The 16,573-nt window shown below is 44.5% G+C and overlaps 1 protein-coding gene across 1 annotated transcript in view; it reads right to left on the reverse strand.

Annotated features, from left to right (window-relative positions):
* LOC137526195 (zinc finger protein 420-like) overlaps positions 1-16,370 on the reverse strand; it is a 23,395-nt gene extending 7,025 nt beyond the window's left edge. Inside the window, exons 1-8 of the mRNA XM_068247413.1 lie at positions 16,305-16,370; positions 10,207-10,326; positions 9,948-10,082; positions 9,739-9,862; positions 8,875-8,972; positions 8,637-8,768; positions 7,655-8,204; positions 3,428-3,562 (exon numbers count right to left, since the gene is read on the reverse strand). Coding sequence (XP_068103514.1) covers positions 3,428-3,562; positions 7,655-8,204; positions 8,637-8,768; positions 8,875-8,972; positions 9,739-9,862; positions 9,948-10,082; positions 10,207-10,326; positions 16,305-16,370 — 1,360 coding nt within the window. The remainder of the gene's footprint in view (positions 1-3,427; positions 3,563-7,654; positions 8,205-8,636; positions 8,769-8,874; positions 8,973-9,738; positions 9,863-9,947; positions 10,083-10,206; positions 10,327-16,304) is intronic.
* Between the last annotated feature and the right edge of the window lie 203 nt (positions 16,371-16,573).

Here is a 16,573-nt window from a genome sequence, read left to right on the forward strand (position 1 = left end):
GACAATAACATAAAATAAAATATAATAACATACTATCCGGTTACAACTGTTGTTGGTACATAGGTATTTCCTAACATAAATTCAGAAAATTATGATGTCCATGAATCGAATCTTGCCGACATGTCAACATCAAGCAGTACGATCAACAAAATATAAGAGAGGGGAAACATTGACCATTTTTGATGACTATGCCTGAAAAAGATTTTTCAAATTTTTTGAATTGATTACGTGCCTGGTAGGTTAGTTTACATAATGGTAGTGCTGCACTGACCAGCTTCTTCCATTCTGATAGAGAGGGCAGAGAAGACAGCTTCCATTTTAACATCAAGGCTTTTTTGGCATAGTGTAGTAGAATTCTTAGCAACAATAACTGATATTTGGACACTATCATGTTTCCTACGATTCCCAACATACATAGCTTAAAGTCAAGAGTAACAGGAAGTTGAAGAGTAGCCCTGAGAAAATGGGTCACCGATTTCCAATATTTGTTCACTAAGGGACACTCCCATACACAGTAAATAAAATTAGCGTTGGAAATGTTGCACTTAAAACAACAGCCATTTTGTAGAGGACTCATTTTGGCCAGTCTATGAGGGGAAAGGTACGCCTGGTGAAGCCACTTAACATGTAAGAGTTTATCCTGGGATGCAATAACCACTCTGGGAAAAAAATCTTCAAGTTCTGTCCAATTTTCTTGTGATATTGTGGGATCAGCTGCTAACCATTTACCTCTGGCATTTTGAATTTTTGAGGTATTGCTATGTGTCATTAAAAAGTTATAGAGAATAGAAACTTGTTTGGTCTTTCCTTTTTTAAAAGCATTGACTCAAGGTTTGAAGGGGTTAATGACACTCCCGATAGACCCAGCTGCGCTTTAATTGCATGTCTTAATTGGAAATATCTAAAGAAAGCCTGTCTAGGAAGGCCATATTCAGCTTTCAATACAGTGAAGTCTTTAAAAACTCCTCCCTCAAATAGCTGTGATACATATGAAATTGGGGACTGCTAGGCCTCCTTGAGAGATAAGTAATTGCAAAGTGGATAAGGCTATACGGGGTGACGATCCTGACCAAATAAATGATATAATTATCGAATAAATACATTTAAATACGGTCTGTGGTATCCACGATGGAGCCATCTGGAAAATATATAGTAGCTTGGGAGCCACTATCATTTTTATAATAGATATTCTGCCACAGACATTTAGGGGAAGGGAAGTCCATTTATTTAGCTTATTTTCTACCTGCTCCAGGGCTGGGATGAGATTGGTATCTACAAAGGGCACTGTGGTGCGATGAATCCAAATTCCCAAATATTTAAAGCTTTCTACCACTTGTAATTGTGATTTTGTAGTGATTATCTGGGTATCAAACACATCCAAAGGAAAGAGAATTGACTTGATGGAGTTGATGGAGAGACCTGAGACTTTATGAAAATTTTTATAAATCGTAAGCACCGTTTCCAATGAAGGCCCTGGATCTGCCAAATATATCAGCATATCATCTGCGTAAAGAGATATGCGCTCTTCCAATTTATTTATTTTAAGGCCCTGTATATTGGGATGAAGACGTATAGCTGGTGCCAGAGGCTCAACCGCCAGGGCGAATAGGAGAGGTGACAGAGGGCAGCCTTGTCTAGTACCTCTAGCGATAGAGAAGGTTGTGGATATCAAGGAGTTGACTCTAATTTTTGCTCTGGGCTTATCATAAAGAATCTGGAACCAGCGTTGAAAAGCTTCTCCAAAACCAAATTTCTTTAGAATTACTGCCACATAAGGCCATTCAATCGAATTGGATGCTCTGTTAGCATCTAGGGAGAGAATTATTCTCGTTCCAGTATTTCTATGTGAGAATTGTAGATTTGAAAATAATCGTCTAATATTAAGTCTGGTTGAGCGACCGGGAATAAAGCCAGTCTGGTCTGGGTGGATGATAGAAGTTATATGGGTATTTAATTGGGTGGCCAATATTTTAGTTAGTATTTTAATATCAATGTTGGTAAGTGATATTGGGCGATAAGAGTCACATGAGGTTGGGTCTTTATTAGGTTTCAAAATACGGGTTATAAGGGCTTCATACATTGTATCGGGAAGAGATTTCGTTTCGAAAATATGATGAAATAGAGATGTCAAATGTGACACTACTAGAGGTTTATTTTTTATTTTTTTTAACTATTAAAAAGTTTATTAAACATCAGATAACATACAAAATGAAGCATCGCAAGGAACGTTACAACATAGTAACTTAGAAATGCGGCAGGCATATATCAGAAAAAACATGAGTGAACAATTCATAACATGTGCAATAGAGGCATAATATGGTTAAACATAACCAGGTTCAACAATAATTATAAAAGCGTGTTAATAAAAGTTATATAGAGTTATGATAATCTATATGTGGCCTCGCTATAGATCAGTATAAAGAGCGGCGGGGACACGACCACCGCCGTCCCCGCCGCTCAGCTCAGACCTCCGCATGCTGGCCTGTCGCCGGCGCATAGCGTCAGAGCTATGCGCGCGGCCAGCGGCGAGACCTTTACGCGTCTCGCAGGCGCGTCAGCTGACCTGCGGGTCGACTGACGTCACAGGGAGCGCTCCTCGCCCCTGATTGGCCGAGCTGGCGGGGGCGTGCTTGGGGGTCCCCTGCCAGCATAAAGACAGCTGCCACTAGCTTGCTGTCGTTGCAAACACATCGTGTTAGACCTCAGACCTTAGATTAGATCCGGTGTGCTTTGATCCGGGAGGAAACCGGGGATTTCTCACAGTGATAGGATTTGTGCATTATACTGTTTATTATCTGGGTATTGAGTATGGGACCCTTAAGAGAGTTTGCCAGATATGTATATCCAACCGTAATGATTGTTATGGTTTCAGACTAGAATTAGATGATCTTTTAATAGTAATTCCTAGAAAGAATTAGATGGTTAATCATTATCAGGTATTATCCATAAGGGATTTGTAGGTATCAGAACACTGAAATTCATTCCATACTGCCCATGTATAATTATATTTTTCCAATCGGTCTGTAGCACATGCAATTATTCTTTCCATGTATTCCACAGACTCCAACCTTCTAATCCACTGCTTAATTAGGGGGGGGGGGGGGAGCAGTCTTCTTCCAGAGCACTGGAATCAAGGCTCTAGCTGCATTTATCATATGGAGTGATAAAGATTTTTGGTAGGATTTAATAGAGTCTGTGGTATGATGGAGCAAGAATGTTGCTGGATTGAAAGGAATTTTATCAAGCGTAATATCTTCTATTAGACAGTGAACCTGGGTCCAGAATGTCTGGATAGTCGGACATGACCAAAAGACATGTAGGAGTGACCCCTCTGCGTTGTTACATCTCCAACATGTATTGGGGACCGAGGGGAAAATTTTATGTAAGAGTTTAGGTACTTTATACCATCTGGTAATAAGCTTATAACCAAGTTCCTGGATATTGACATTGATGGATCCCTTATGATTTGTGAAGAGTATCTTCTGCCACTGGTCTGTGTTGAACTGTATTTGCAAGTCCTTCTCCCAGTCCTCCTGAAAGTTGGATTTTCCGTTGTGGGAGTCTGATAATAACAGTTAGTATAACTGAGATATCAGATGCCTGTGGGGACCATCAGTAAGCACAAGGCATTCAAAGGGTGAGAGGGGTGAAGACCAGTTAATTTTCCTAAGTACAGAGTTAATAAAGTGTCTAAGTTGCAGATATTGCCATTGTAATAGCTGACAGTCCTCTCTCATAGAGTTAAGTGTTTCTCGAGGATGAACTATACCCCCCTGGACAAAATCCTGAATTCTAGGAGTCTTGTTGTGTGGCCAATTATGCAAGAAGGGTATATCCAACGCCGGAGTAAATGCTGGATTATTACACAAGGGGGTCAGTCTACTTGGAAAGGAAGCCAAACCCCTTCGAGGGAGATACCTTCTCATGTTTTTGATTGAGGCCTCAATCAAGGGGTTTCCCCAACTCTTTCAATGTCCCGGGTGAAAAGTCTGCCCACCCCAGAGATGAAGTGGGGCCTTCTATGACTTCTTCCTCTAGTTCACTGCTTAGGAAACTTAGAGTTTGACCATTCAACTACTCGAGAAAGCTGGGCAGCTAAGTGGTAAGTATGTAGGTCAGGTAAACCCATGCCTCCTAGTTCTTTAGGAAGCATAAGTATTGATTTCTTGATTCTTGTTGATTTACCTCCCCAGACAAATTTATTGATCGAAGATTGAAGATCTTTGATAAAGAAAGGGGGCAGATCGATGGGAAGACATTGACTCAGGTAGAGGAATCTTGGCAAAATATTCATCTTTATTGATGCTATCCTCCCAAACCATGAGAGATATTTTTGTTTACCCCAATTCAGGTCATCTTTAATATTTTTACCCAGGGGGGCATAGTTAGCTTGAAAAATGTTAGTTAAGTTCCGAGGAATATCTATTCCAAGATAACGAAGGAATTGGCCAGACCATTTAAAGGCAAAAGTAGATTGACAATCTTTAACTGTCTTTAAATCTAAGGAGATATTAAGTGCTTCTGACTTATTAAAGTTTATTTTGAGATTTGATAGGGAACCAAAAAGCTCAAATTGTTTCATTAAATTAGGAATAGATACCAATGGGTCTTGTAAAAAGAATAAGAGGTCATCTGCAAAAGCAGCACAACCTGTCTTGATCCTCTTGTTTGAATTCCCCTAATTAAGGGGTCTGATCTTACCGCATTTAAAAAGGGTTCCAATGTGACGACGTACAGCAGGGGCAACAAGGGGATTCCTTGTCGGGTGCCATTAGTAATGGTGAATGTATTGGAGACACACAGAGACTAAAAATTTGATTATTACAGTTCCCAGAGATGCTTAGCACTTGTTGGCCCTTTTGCCTTCACTCTGCGGTCCAGCTCACCCCAAACCATCTCGATTGGGTTCAAGTCTGGTCACTGTGGAGGCCAGGTCATCTGGCGCAGAACCCAATCACTCTCCTTCTTGGTCAAATAGCCCTTACACAGCCTGGAGGTGTGTTTGGGGTCATTGTCCTGTTGAAAAATAAATGATGGTCCAACTAAACGCAAACTGGATGGAGTAGCATGCCACTGCAAGATGCTGTGGTAGCCATGCTGGTTCAGTATGCCTTCAGTTTTGAATAAATCCCCCACAGTGTCAACAGAAAAGCACCCCCACACCATCACACCTCCTTCTCCATGCTTCACGGTGGGAACCAGGCATGTAGAGACCATCCGTTCACCTTTTCTGAGTCGCACAAAGACAGTGGTTGGAACCAAAAATCTCACATTTGGACTCATCAGACCAAAGCACAGATTTCCACTGGTCTAATGTCCAATCCTTGTGTTCTTTAGCCCAAACAAGTCTCTTCTGCTTGTTGCCTGTCCTTAGCAGTGGTTTCCTAGCAGATATTCTACCATGAAGGCCTGATTCATACAGTCTCCTCTTAACAGTTGTTTTAGAGATGTGTCTGCTGCTAGAACTCTGTGTTTTATTGGAAAAATAGCATGAAGATGGGCAGGAGCCCGAAACAGTGGACTGTCCTGCCGTAAAGTTCTTTTTAAATTTGTATGTCTTTTTCCAATAAAACAGACTAAGCTTTTCTGAAGGTGGTGCGGATCTTTCTCTTCATTTGCTACAGTTTGAGTCCCATGGTGTCCGGGACTATTGGATCTGCACACCTGACCATCTGAAATTGATGGAAGCCAAGCAAGTGCGACTCCACACTCAAAATTGCTAGAACTCTGTGTGGCATTGACCTGGTCTCTAATCTGAGCTGCTGTTAACCTGCGATTTCTGAGGCTGGTGACTCGGATGAACTTATCCTCCGCAGCAGAGGTGACTCTTGGTCTTCCTTTCCTGGGGCAGTCCCCATTTGAGCCAGTTTCTTTGTAGCGTTTGATGGTTTTTGAGACTGCACTTGGGGGCACTTTCAAAGTTTTCCCAATTTTTCGGACTGACTGACCTTAATTTCTTAAAGTAATGATGGCCACTCGTTTTTCTTTACTTAGCTGCTTTTTTCTTGCCATAATACAAATCCTAACAGTCTATTCAGTAGGACTAACAGCTGTGTATCCACCTGACTTCACAACACAACTGATAGTCCCAACCCCATTTATAAGGCAAGAAATCTCACTTATTAAGCCTGACAGGGCACACCTGTGAAGTGAAAACCATTTCAGGTGACTACCTTTTGAAGCTCATGAAGAGAATGCCAAGAGTGTGCAAAGCAGTAATCAAAGAAAAAAGGTGGCTACTTTGAAGAACGGAGAATATTACATATTTTCAGTTGTTTCACACATTTTGGTTATGTACTATACTTCCACATGTGTTAATTCATAGTTTGGATGCCTTCAGTGTGAATCTACAATGTCCATAGTCATGAAAATAAAGAAAACTCTTTGAATGAGAAGGTGTGTCCAAACTTTTGGTCTGTACTGTATTTGGCTGGTGTTGACTGTGCCCACTTTTTCTAACGCTAACACACAATTACTCAATGACCAAGTTTGAGAGCTGTGCAGTCTTTGGCATCAATAATGTGCACTGAAATGAAACAAATTTGATTGGATGTTTGTGACTCCACCCCTTTTCTGAATTTGAATCCCAGTCACCCAATGGCCAACTGGACCAGGTTTGAGGCCTGTGCCATTAACAGTGCAAGAATGTCAGCAAGTAAATATTCCCCTTGAAAATAAATAGGTGAAGTTTGATTGGCTTTTGTGGGCTCCACCCACTTTTCTGAATATGAATCCCGGTCACCCAGTGACCAACTGTGCAAAGTTTGAGAAGCCTGCCATTAACAGTGTAAGAATGGCTGCAGTTTACATTTCCCCAGTGATGCCAGTTTTGTATGATCGAGTAACAAATATCCAAACTGTCACATTTATAATCTTAGTAAGATTTTTTGTTGCCTGCAAGTGGCTTAAAAGGCTATTTATTAATAAGATATGAAAATATCACCAAGGTGAATACTTAGGAAAAAAAAGTGAATTGGATTGGGCACTGAAATATCTACTTGAGTACAATTTTGACGTTTTTGACTTAGAGGTGTCCTCACTTTTGTTGCCAGCAGTTTAGACATTATTGATCTATACTGCGCCCAGCAGGGACATATTTGTTACTCAGTTTAATAAGACTTTTCAGTATCTAATGTTTATCATTTACCTGTACTCATCCTTGTAATGTCTTCCTCCTTAGATGTCATCATGTCACCCTCCTCCATAGACTGCTGATCACTCCTCACATACGTCTCTTCTGCCTCTTTACTTGTCCTCATCATGTCACCCTCCTCCATAGACTGCTGATCACTCCTCACATACGTCTCTTCTTCCTCCTCACTTGTCCTCATCATGTCACCCTCCTCCATAGACTGCTGATCACTCCTCACATATGTCTCTTCTTCTTCCTCCTCACTTGTCCTCATCATGTCACCCTCCTCCATAGACTGCTGATCACTCCTCACATACGTCTCTTCTTCCTCTTTACTTGTCCTCATCATGTCACCCCCCTCCATAGACTGCTGATCACTCCTCACATATGTCTCTTCTTCCTCTTTACTTGTCCTCATCATGTCACCCTCCTCCATAGACTGCTGATCACTCCTCACATATGCCTCTTCTTCCTCTTTACTTGTCCTCATCATGTCTCCCCCCTCCATAGACTGCTGATCACTCCTCACATACGTCTCTTCTTCTTCCTCTTTAATTGTCCTCATCAAGTCACCCTGCTCCGTAGACTGCTGATCACTCCTCACATATGTCTCTTCTTCTTCCTCTTTAATTGTCCTCATCAAGTCACCCTGCTCCATAGATTGCTGATCACTCCTCAAATACGTCTCTTCTTCTTCCTCCTCACTTGTCTCCATTATGTGACCCTCCTCCATATACTGCTGATCACTCCTCACATTTGTCTCCTCTTCTTCCTCTTTAATTGTCCTCGTCATGTCACCCTCCTCCATAGACTGCTGATCACTCCTCACATACGTCTCCTCTTCTTCCTCCTCACTTGTCCCCATTATGTCACCCTCTTCCATAGACTGCTGATCACTCTTCACATATGTCTCTTCTTCTTCCTCTTTAATTGTCCTCATCAAGTCACCCTGCTCCATATACTGCTGATCACTCCTCACATATGTCTCATCTTCTTCCTGTTTACTTGTCCTCATCATGTCACCTTCCTCCATAAACCGCTGATCACTCCTCACATACGCCTCTTCTTCTTCCTCTTTAATTGTCCTCATCATGTCACCCTCCTCCATATACTGCTGATCACTCTTCACATATCTCTCCTCTTCTTCCTCTTTAATTGTCCTCATCATGTCACCCTCCTCCATAGACTGCTGATCACTCCTCACATACGTCTCTTCTTCTTCCTCTGTACTTGTCCCCATTATGTCACCCTCCTCCATAGACTGCTGATCACTCCTCACATATGTCTCTTCTTCTTCCTCCTTACTTGTCCTCATCATGTCACCTTCCTCCATAGACTGCTGATCACTCCTCACATACACCTCTTCTTCTTCCTCTTTACTTGACCTCATCATGTCACCCTCCTCCATAGACTGCTGATCACTCCTCACATTTGTCTCCTCTTCTTCCTCCTTACGTTTCCTCATCATGTCACCCTCCTCCATAGACTGCTGATCACTCCTCACATATGTCTCTTCTTCTTCCTCCTCACTTGTCCTCATCATGTCACCCTCCTCCATAGACTGCTGATTACTCCTCACATATGTCTCTTTTTCTTCCTCTTTAATCACAGCATTTGCTTGTATCAGTTCTCCACCCTAATCACAGAGAAGCACTTTATAATGTGAACACATATAACAGCACAGACAACAGGAAACAATGCCACATAGTTTGGGGTCTCTAATGACACTCAGTTCCACCTACCTGATAATGGCGGGGGGTGGTGGGATCTTCCTTTAGACAATCCCAGGAATAAAGAGGACCTGTACACCTCTCTGGTGGGTTTTCATTACTGGATCCATCTGTAGGAAACACACACAATGACTGAATACTATGGGCTCTAACTAAGTGTTACCACATTGAAAAGTAAATATTACAGACTAGAGAGGTCAATTACCGGCTTGTGCGGTGAATACCTAAACAAAAGTCAATTCACTAAGATTAGAGCGTTCGACAAAACTAATAAAATGTTGGGTATTTTTAATATCAGGCTGGACCTGTCAATACCTAGAAATCAACATGTTCCTGCTACTCACCTCATTTGATCAGATGCATTGCCGGGCGGGACATAAAAAAAAAATACAATAGCAGGAGACATTTAAAAAGGCTTCCCTGTATCCCTTTAGACATGCAGATCTATATACTGGTACACAGAAGAGGCCCTTTAGTGGCATGCATACTCATCTAAAGGGATGCAGGAAGCCCTTTACTCTCTAGTAAGCTTCCACACAGGAATGGGTTATGCAGACACTTGTAGGAGAGAACCTCAGCTTGCTGCAGAGACCTCATCCACAGCTGGGAGACTTCTGCATTACCGAGCAGGTCTTACTGAACTGAAGCAACATTTCTCAGTAAATTACCTATTACCGCATGCGTGACAATCTTACTGCACTTGGAAAAAACATCTACAATACAGAATGCGGTATTTGCCCAACCTCTCTTTTTTTTGGCTAAACAGCCCTTAGTGAATTGAGGTCATTGTCTGTTTGTGTTTATCAGATGAGGGAGATATAGGAGGACCCCAAGCACTGCTTTCTACATTACAAGAAGTAAAGAATCTCCTCTTACACAGTGATGTGAGGGGTGGCTGATTCTCCATCATGGCGTCCTTGTAGAGGTCCTGGTGTCCTTCTATATACTGCCACTCCTCCATGGAGAAATAGATGGTGACATCCTGACATCTCATAGGAACCTGACACACAGAATAAAACAGTCACTTCCCTGACACCCCCCTTGCTGTTACTGGATAATGTCCCATAATTGCCAGCACTGCTCACCTCTCCCGTCAGCAGCTCAATCATTTTCCTGGTGATTTCCAGAATCTTGCGCTTGTTGTGTCCCTCAAATATCAGGGAGTGGGGTGGGGGCACTGTGATGGTCACATGATCACTGGACGTCACTGGAGGAAAACGCTGTATGGATAGACCAACACTAACGTCACATGATCTCCCAGAATCCTCCTCACCTCTATGGTGAGGTGTGTTTTATTAATAGAGATAAGAGTGATGTCATGTGCCCTCCCAGAATTCTCCTCACCTCTCCAGTCAGCAGACAGATGATCTCCAGGGTGAGGTTGAATATTCGCTCAGTCATGTGACCCTGGTCCTCGTCCATCCTCAGTGATGTGGTCATGTGATCTGTACAGGATGCTGCTGCCTTTGGATAGATAATAAGGGGAGGATAATCTAGGTTATACGACTGTCAGTGGTGAAACTGCCAATACAGGATCCCCCTCCCCCCAGCACTCCCCATTGCTGTCACTTGTGGGTGGTGGGGCCATGCAGAGTATTGCAGGAAAGCAGCATAAGCTGTTTTATAGCTACCTGTGCACTATACTCACAGCACGCTGCAGTCCTGTCCTCCCTCTGTCTCCTCTCCAGCTGGCCTTCTCTCCTCACATCCCCCTCCCACTGTTACCATTCCTGTGATGTTACAGCAGTACTGGTAGTGGTAGATGGATGAGGAGAGGCAGAGACTGAGGCTAATGGGAGCAGAGGACTGGAGCACACTGTGACAGCTAGCTATAAACCAATATAATCCTTCCTATTACTACACTGCATGGAGGTGGGGGGAGGGAGCAATACTGGAGTGTGGGCATGGCTATACTGGGAGAGAAATGGCATTACTGGGGTGGGGACATTATATACTGGAGGATAATGGCAATGCTGGGGAACACAGGGGGAAATGGCTATACTGGAGGAGAAATGGCATTACTGGGGTGGGGGGTATTATATACTGGAGGATAATAGCAATGCTGGGGACACAGGGAGGACATGGCTATATTGGGGAAGAAATGGCATTACTGGGGTGGGGGACATTACATACTGGAGGATAATGGCAATGCTGGGGGACACAGGGGGAAATGGCTATATTGGGGGAGAAATGGCATTACTGGGGTGGGGACATTATATACTGGAGGATAATGGCAATGCTGGGGGACACAGGGGGAAATGGCTATACTGGGGGAGAAATGACATTACTGGGGTGGGGGACGAATACTGGAGGATAATGGCAATGCTGGGGGACACAGGGAGGACATGGCTATACTGGGGGAGAAATGGCATTACTGGGGTGGGGGACATTATGTACTGGAGGGTAATGGCAATGCTGGGGGACACAGGGGGACATGGCTATACTGGGGGAGAAATAGCATTACTGGGGTGGGGGACATTATATACTGGAGGATAATGGCAATGCTGGGGGGCATGGGGAGGACATGGCTATACTGGGAAAGAAATGGCATTACTGGGGTGGGGGGTATTACATACTGGTGGATAATAGCAATGCTGGGGGACACGGGGGGACATGGCTATACTGGGGGAGAAATGGCATTACTGGGGTGGGGGCATTATATACTGGAGGATAATGGCAATGCTGGGGGACACAGGGGGACATGGCTATACTGGGAAAGAAATTACATTACTGGGGTGGAGACATTACATACTGGAGGATAATGGCAATGCTGGGGAACACAGGGGGGGGGGGACATGGCTATACTGGGAAAGAAATGACATTACTGGGGTGGGGGACATTATATACTGGAGGATAATGGCAATGCTGGGGGACACAGGGGGACATGGCTATACTGGAGGAGAAATGACATTACTGGGGTGGAGACATTACATACTGGAGGATAATGGCAATGCTGGGGGACACGGGGGGGGGGGGGGGGGGGCATGGCTATACTGGGAAAGAAATGGCATTACTGGGGTGTGGGACATTACATACTGGAGGATAATAGTAATGCTTGGGGACACATGGGGACATGGCTATTCTGGGGGAGAAATGGCATTACTGGGGTGGGGGACATTACATACTGGGGGATAATGGCAATGCTGTGGGGCATGGGGGGGGGGGGGGTGGTTATGGGTACACTGGGAAAAATTGCATTATTGGGGTGGGGAATTGCTCAACCGCAGCATTAATTGAAAACAATAGGGAGTTGCCCAGTCAGCATCTGGGCTCTTAAAAGGTGCAGGGAAACATACATAAAATCAAGAACAACCGAGTCTCAATCTGGATTTAAAGGCTATAAAAGCTCAAATTTTTATTGAATCACAGTATAAAAGCAGAACTTTTCAGGCCTTTGTGAAGCGCATGAATGAATTGAAGTGATCCGAACATTTGTATAGCGCTTTTCTCCTGTCGGACACAAAGCGCTCAAGAGCGAGAGGGATATGGAGGCTGCCATATTTATTTCCTTTTAAACAATACCAGTTGCCTGGCTGTCCTGCTGATCCTCTGTCTCTAATACTTTTAGCCCTAGACACTGAACAAGCATGCAGCAGATCAGGTGTTTCTGACATTATAGTCAGAATCTGTAGATAAATAGATCAGCAGGGCTTAAACTTCCTGCTTTCATGGAAGCAGAAATATTGATAATAACACAACTTGTGAGAAGTCCCAGATGAGGGGGAGTTAGACAGGCTAAACTCTCTTAATACATACAGGGTGCATTTCTCTGTGTTTTCCTCCTGTCCTGTGCAAGAGTTCAGGTCCACTTTAAATGAAATCTGCACTAGGAGCAGCGGCTGGATAGTGTACTTGATATAGGAAACAGAAGCCTCGGACCAACACCATATAGGTTAAATCATTCATTTAAATCAGGGGTCTCAAACTCGCGCCCCTCGGGCCATTTGCGGCCCTCGATACAATATTTTGTGGCCCTCGCAGGCAAAAGCTTCCTTATAGTTTGCTTCAGTGCTTCCAAGTAATCCGCCGCATCCCCGCCACTAAACGAGGGCAGCAGAGCCTCCAAATCGCCTGGGGGGCAATCCGCCGCCATTTCCTGGAAGGGGCAGAGCTTTCAGCTTCAGCTCTGCCCCTCCTGATGTCAATCACTGCACGGATTGCCGCCTCTCCCCGCCCCCCTCTGTGAAGGAAGAGTGAGAGGGATGGGCAGAGGCTGCGATGCGCGGCGATTGTTAAATTCCTTATGCGGCCCAACCTCATCCTGACTTTGCCTCCTGCGGCCCCCCAGGTAAATTGAGTTTGAAACCCCTGATTTAAATGAATAGGATACAGAGTGTGCTGGGGTAACACAAATAGCACAAAACAAGAGAAAGTACCCTGTATAGCACCACACAGACCGGAATAATAAATCCAAAAAATCTTTATTATCAAATTACAGTCCAACCCAATGAAAAGCAAGGAAAAAAATCAGAAAAGGTGAACAGAGTTTTGTCCTTATGTGACGCTCTGCGGTTCCAGAGAAAACCGCTTATACGTCATGGGAGCGATAAACGCAAGTTTCTTTGCAAAACCACCCAAAATGTCATTTCGGTTTAAATGCACTAGTTTTTCCCCCTCTCCTTCCTGCCTGCTAGCACACGCTGACTCTAATTACCTAGTTTTTTCTCACCTCCGTCTGACAAAGGGTTTCATGGGCATTCAGGGACCCCCAACCAGGCAGAAAGAGGGAAATCTCACACCTACACTGCCCTCACCCAGACTTGGTGTCTTCTCAGTTCCGTACTTGAATACAGCCAACCCCAGGGGGTCTCCCAGGATTACCTCAGCTGAAGTATCAAAAAGAATCCATCTCCCAGCTGACCCCCATGTGGCCCTAAGATACCCAATATTCAAATGTCCTCCATATTTCCCTCATAATTCATGGCATAGGAATTTCATAGGTCACTGAAAAGTGCACAAGTTCTGAGGTTCAACTTGGTGCAGGTGCTGAGAGAGTTTGGACCAGCTAGCGCAGGCATGGGCAAACTTGGCCCTCCAGCTGTTGAGGAACTTCAAGTCCCACAATGCATTGCAGGAGTCTGACAGCCACAGTAATGACTCATCAAGGCAAATGCATTGTGGGATTTGTAGTTCCTTAACAGCTGGAGGGCCAAGTTTGCCCATGCCTGAGCTAGCTACTTCCAAACCAGGCGGCAAGGGGGAGAAGTAGAAAATGGGTTATGAGTAATATCTGCTCCTCATGTTTGGTATTAGCAGATTCACACACTTATGCTGATTATGAATATTCATTCAGGTTCTTGATGAGAGCGGGAAAAATATGAATTGGCCCAAAACCTCTCCCTGCCTAAGGGGGCACTGCCTTATTCAAATTGCACAAGGCTGGGCTTGTACGTGTCATAACTCCCCCCACCTACAGTGAGGAACAAAACTCACATGACCCAAAGGTCCAGCGTCCTTCACCTTTCATCTGACGTTGAATTAACATCAAAATCGACCAGCCCGCAGGACACGGACCAAAATCGCCATTTTTTGATTCCTCACAAGGCCTCTGGCCGGATGGCAAAACCGCCATCTTGGACTTTTCTCCAAAGACTTGCGATTGCCGCATGGACTACCACTAACGGTATTTGAACGGTATATTAAGACATTCTGTTTCTTTTCATCTCTACTCTTTTTCTATCAAATCAATCTGTTCTAAAGTAAGCTGTGTGTGTAAGTAGTTTTAGAATGAAACTAACAATTTTTTATCGTTCAGTCTTGTGCCTGTTCTGGTCATCTGATTGCTGCTATAACGAATCTGCCCTCTGAAGAGTCAGTCATACTACCGCATTGTTTTTTTTTATTTTCTTATAAATTGTTGATTTGCTAGCTAGGTTGTAAATAACCGCTTCTTCTTTCTAGGTTCAGCTAGTACCAGACTTCCTGTGCGAAATCAATAACTTTAGTTTCTTGATTGGATACAATCGAGATTGCATCATATATGGACCCAGTAACTGTGATGAACAGCGGAAAAGCCGCCACGTGTTCTGACAGCAAGGCGGCTGATTCCACGTCTGGTGCGGCGGTTTGTCCGCGTCAGCATGCGTCTGGTTTGTCTGGAACTAATGGTGCACATGGGAAGAATGGCGAAAGGGCCGCTGCATGTTCTGATGGCAAGGCGGCGGATTCCGCGTCCAGTGCGGCGGTTTCCCCGCAGCAACATGCGCCTGGGTTATCTGGACCCTGTAGTGCACACAGATGGAGAGCTGCGCGCGCTGCAAGACAGGCTCTTTATACCAATAGGAGGAAGGTCAGCTGATCAGGGCGGCCAGCTGATTCCTGCTCAGCTAGTGATTGGTTGATGGGAGCTAAACGGTGCTGTGGGGCACTTTACTATATATATCTCTTGCTGTTCAGTTGCTGGTTGTCTGGCGTTGTGAATGCCTATGTGTTAGCACTCAGACCTTAGTCAGATCCGTCAGTGTGGTGGAACCCGGTGGACCTGGGAATCCACACTTAGTCAGATACTGTATATCATCTGTGTTATTCTCTAGCATAGTTCCAAGGTGTAGAGACCACGGACCTCACACCTCAGACTAGGAATACTGTATATCATCTGTGTTATTATCTAGCATAGTTCCAGGGTGTCGAGACCACGGACCTCACACCCCAGACTAGGCCTTGTGTTGATATCTGTTATGACCTATCGCTTTCCTGACTACTCTTCTGATCTCTGAATTGGTACCTTGCATATCTGATACACTGTTGCCGACCCGGCCTGTCTGACCTTCTGGCTGTCACCCCCCACAGGGTGTCCAGCCTTCCCGCAGGGGTCCCCTGCTCCACAGAGGGGACACTGCTCCTTATCAGTCAGGGACTCCCTCTCCAGCTGTCCTTGACTGCAGTAGAGTCTTCTCTACTTAATGGACCACCTGCTACCCCGGTGGTCCAAAGATTACTGTTGCACCAAAATGTTTACACACTCAGGTGTCTAGAGGTTAGACATATCTTATTGTTGGTGATTCTGCAGATCCTCAATAATCAGGTATATCTGTATTCTTGGGGATACTGCAGATCGCCAAAAATCAGATTCTCTCTCTGGTTGCTGACACCTATCGTTACAGAACGCCAGACCAAAACAATATGGACGCACTGAGCACTTGTCTGGACACACTCACCACCTCGGTGGAAAATATCATCAGAGTGATGGACGGTCAGCAGGCCCAGATTTCTGCCTTATCTTAGTCACTACAAGTCCTTCAGACGACTGTAAACTCAGTGCGATCCCCTCCAGTCACAGACTTGAGAATGTCTGTACCTGAAAAGTTTTCTGGCCATAGATCTGACTTTCAGAATTTTAAGAATCGTGTGATGTCATATTTTGAATTGAGGCCTAATCTGTCAGGGACAGAGGCACAGAGAATTATCTTTATTAAGACCTTACTCTCAGGGGATGCTCAAACCTGGGCGTATGGTTTGTCTTCAGGGCATGAAGCACTTAGGTCAGTTGAGGAGTTCTTCAAGTCCATGGCCATAATTTATGATGACCCGGACATTGCTTCTACCTCTGAGCGGAAATTGAAGACCTTGCGTCAAGGCAAGGATCCAGTGGAGGTTTATGCGGCTGAGTTCAGGAAGTGGTCAGTGTCGGCTAGGTGGGGGGCTTTTGCACTACTGGATTGTTTTTTATCAGGGTTATCAGACGCAGTTTCTGGACTGATGTTGGGATACC

The sequence above is a fragment of the Hyperolius riggenbachi genome, chromosome 7 (assembly GCF_040937935.1).
Source record: "Hyperolius riggenbachi isolate aHypRig1 chromosome 7, aHypRig1.pri, whole genome shotgun sequence".
Lineage (NCBI taxonomy): Eukaryota > Metazoa > Chordata > Amphibia > Anura > Hyperoliidae > Hyperolius > Hyperolius riggenbachi.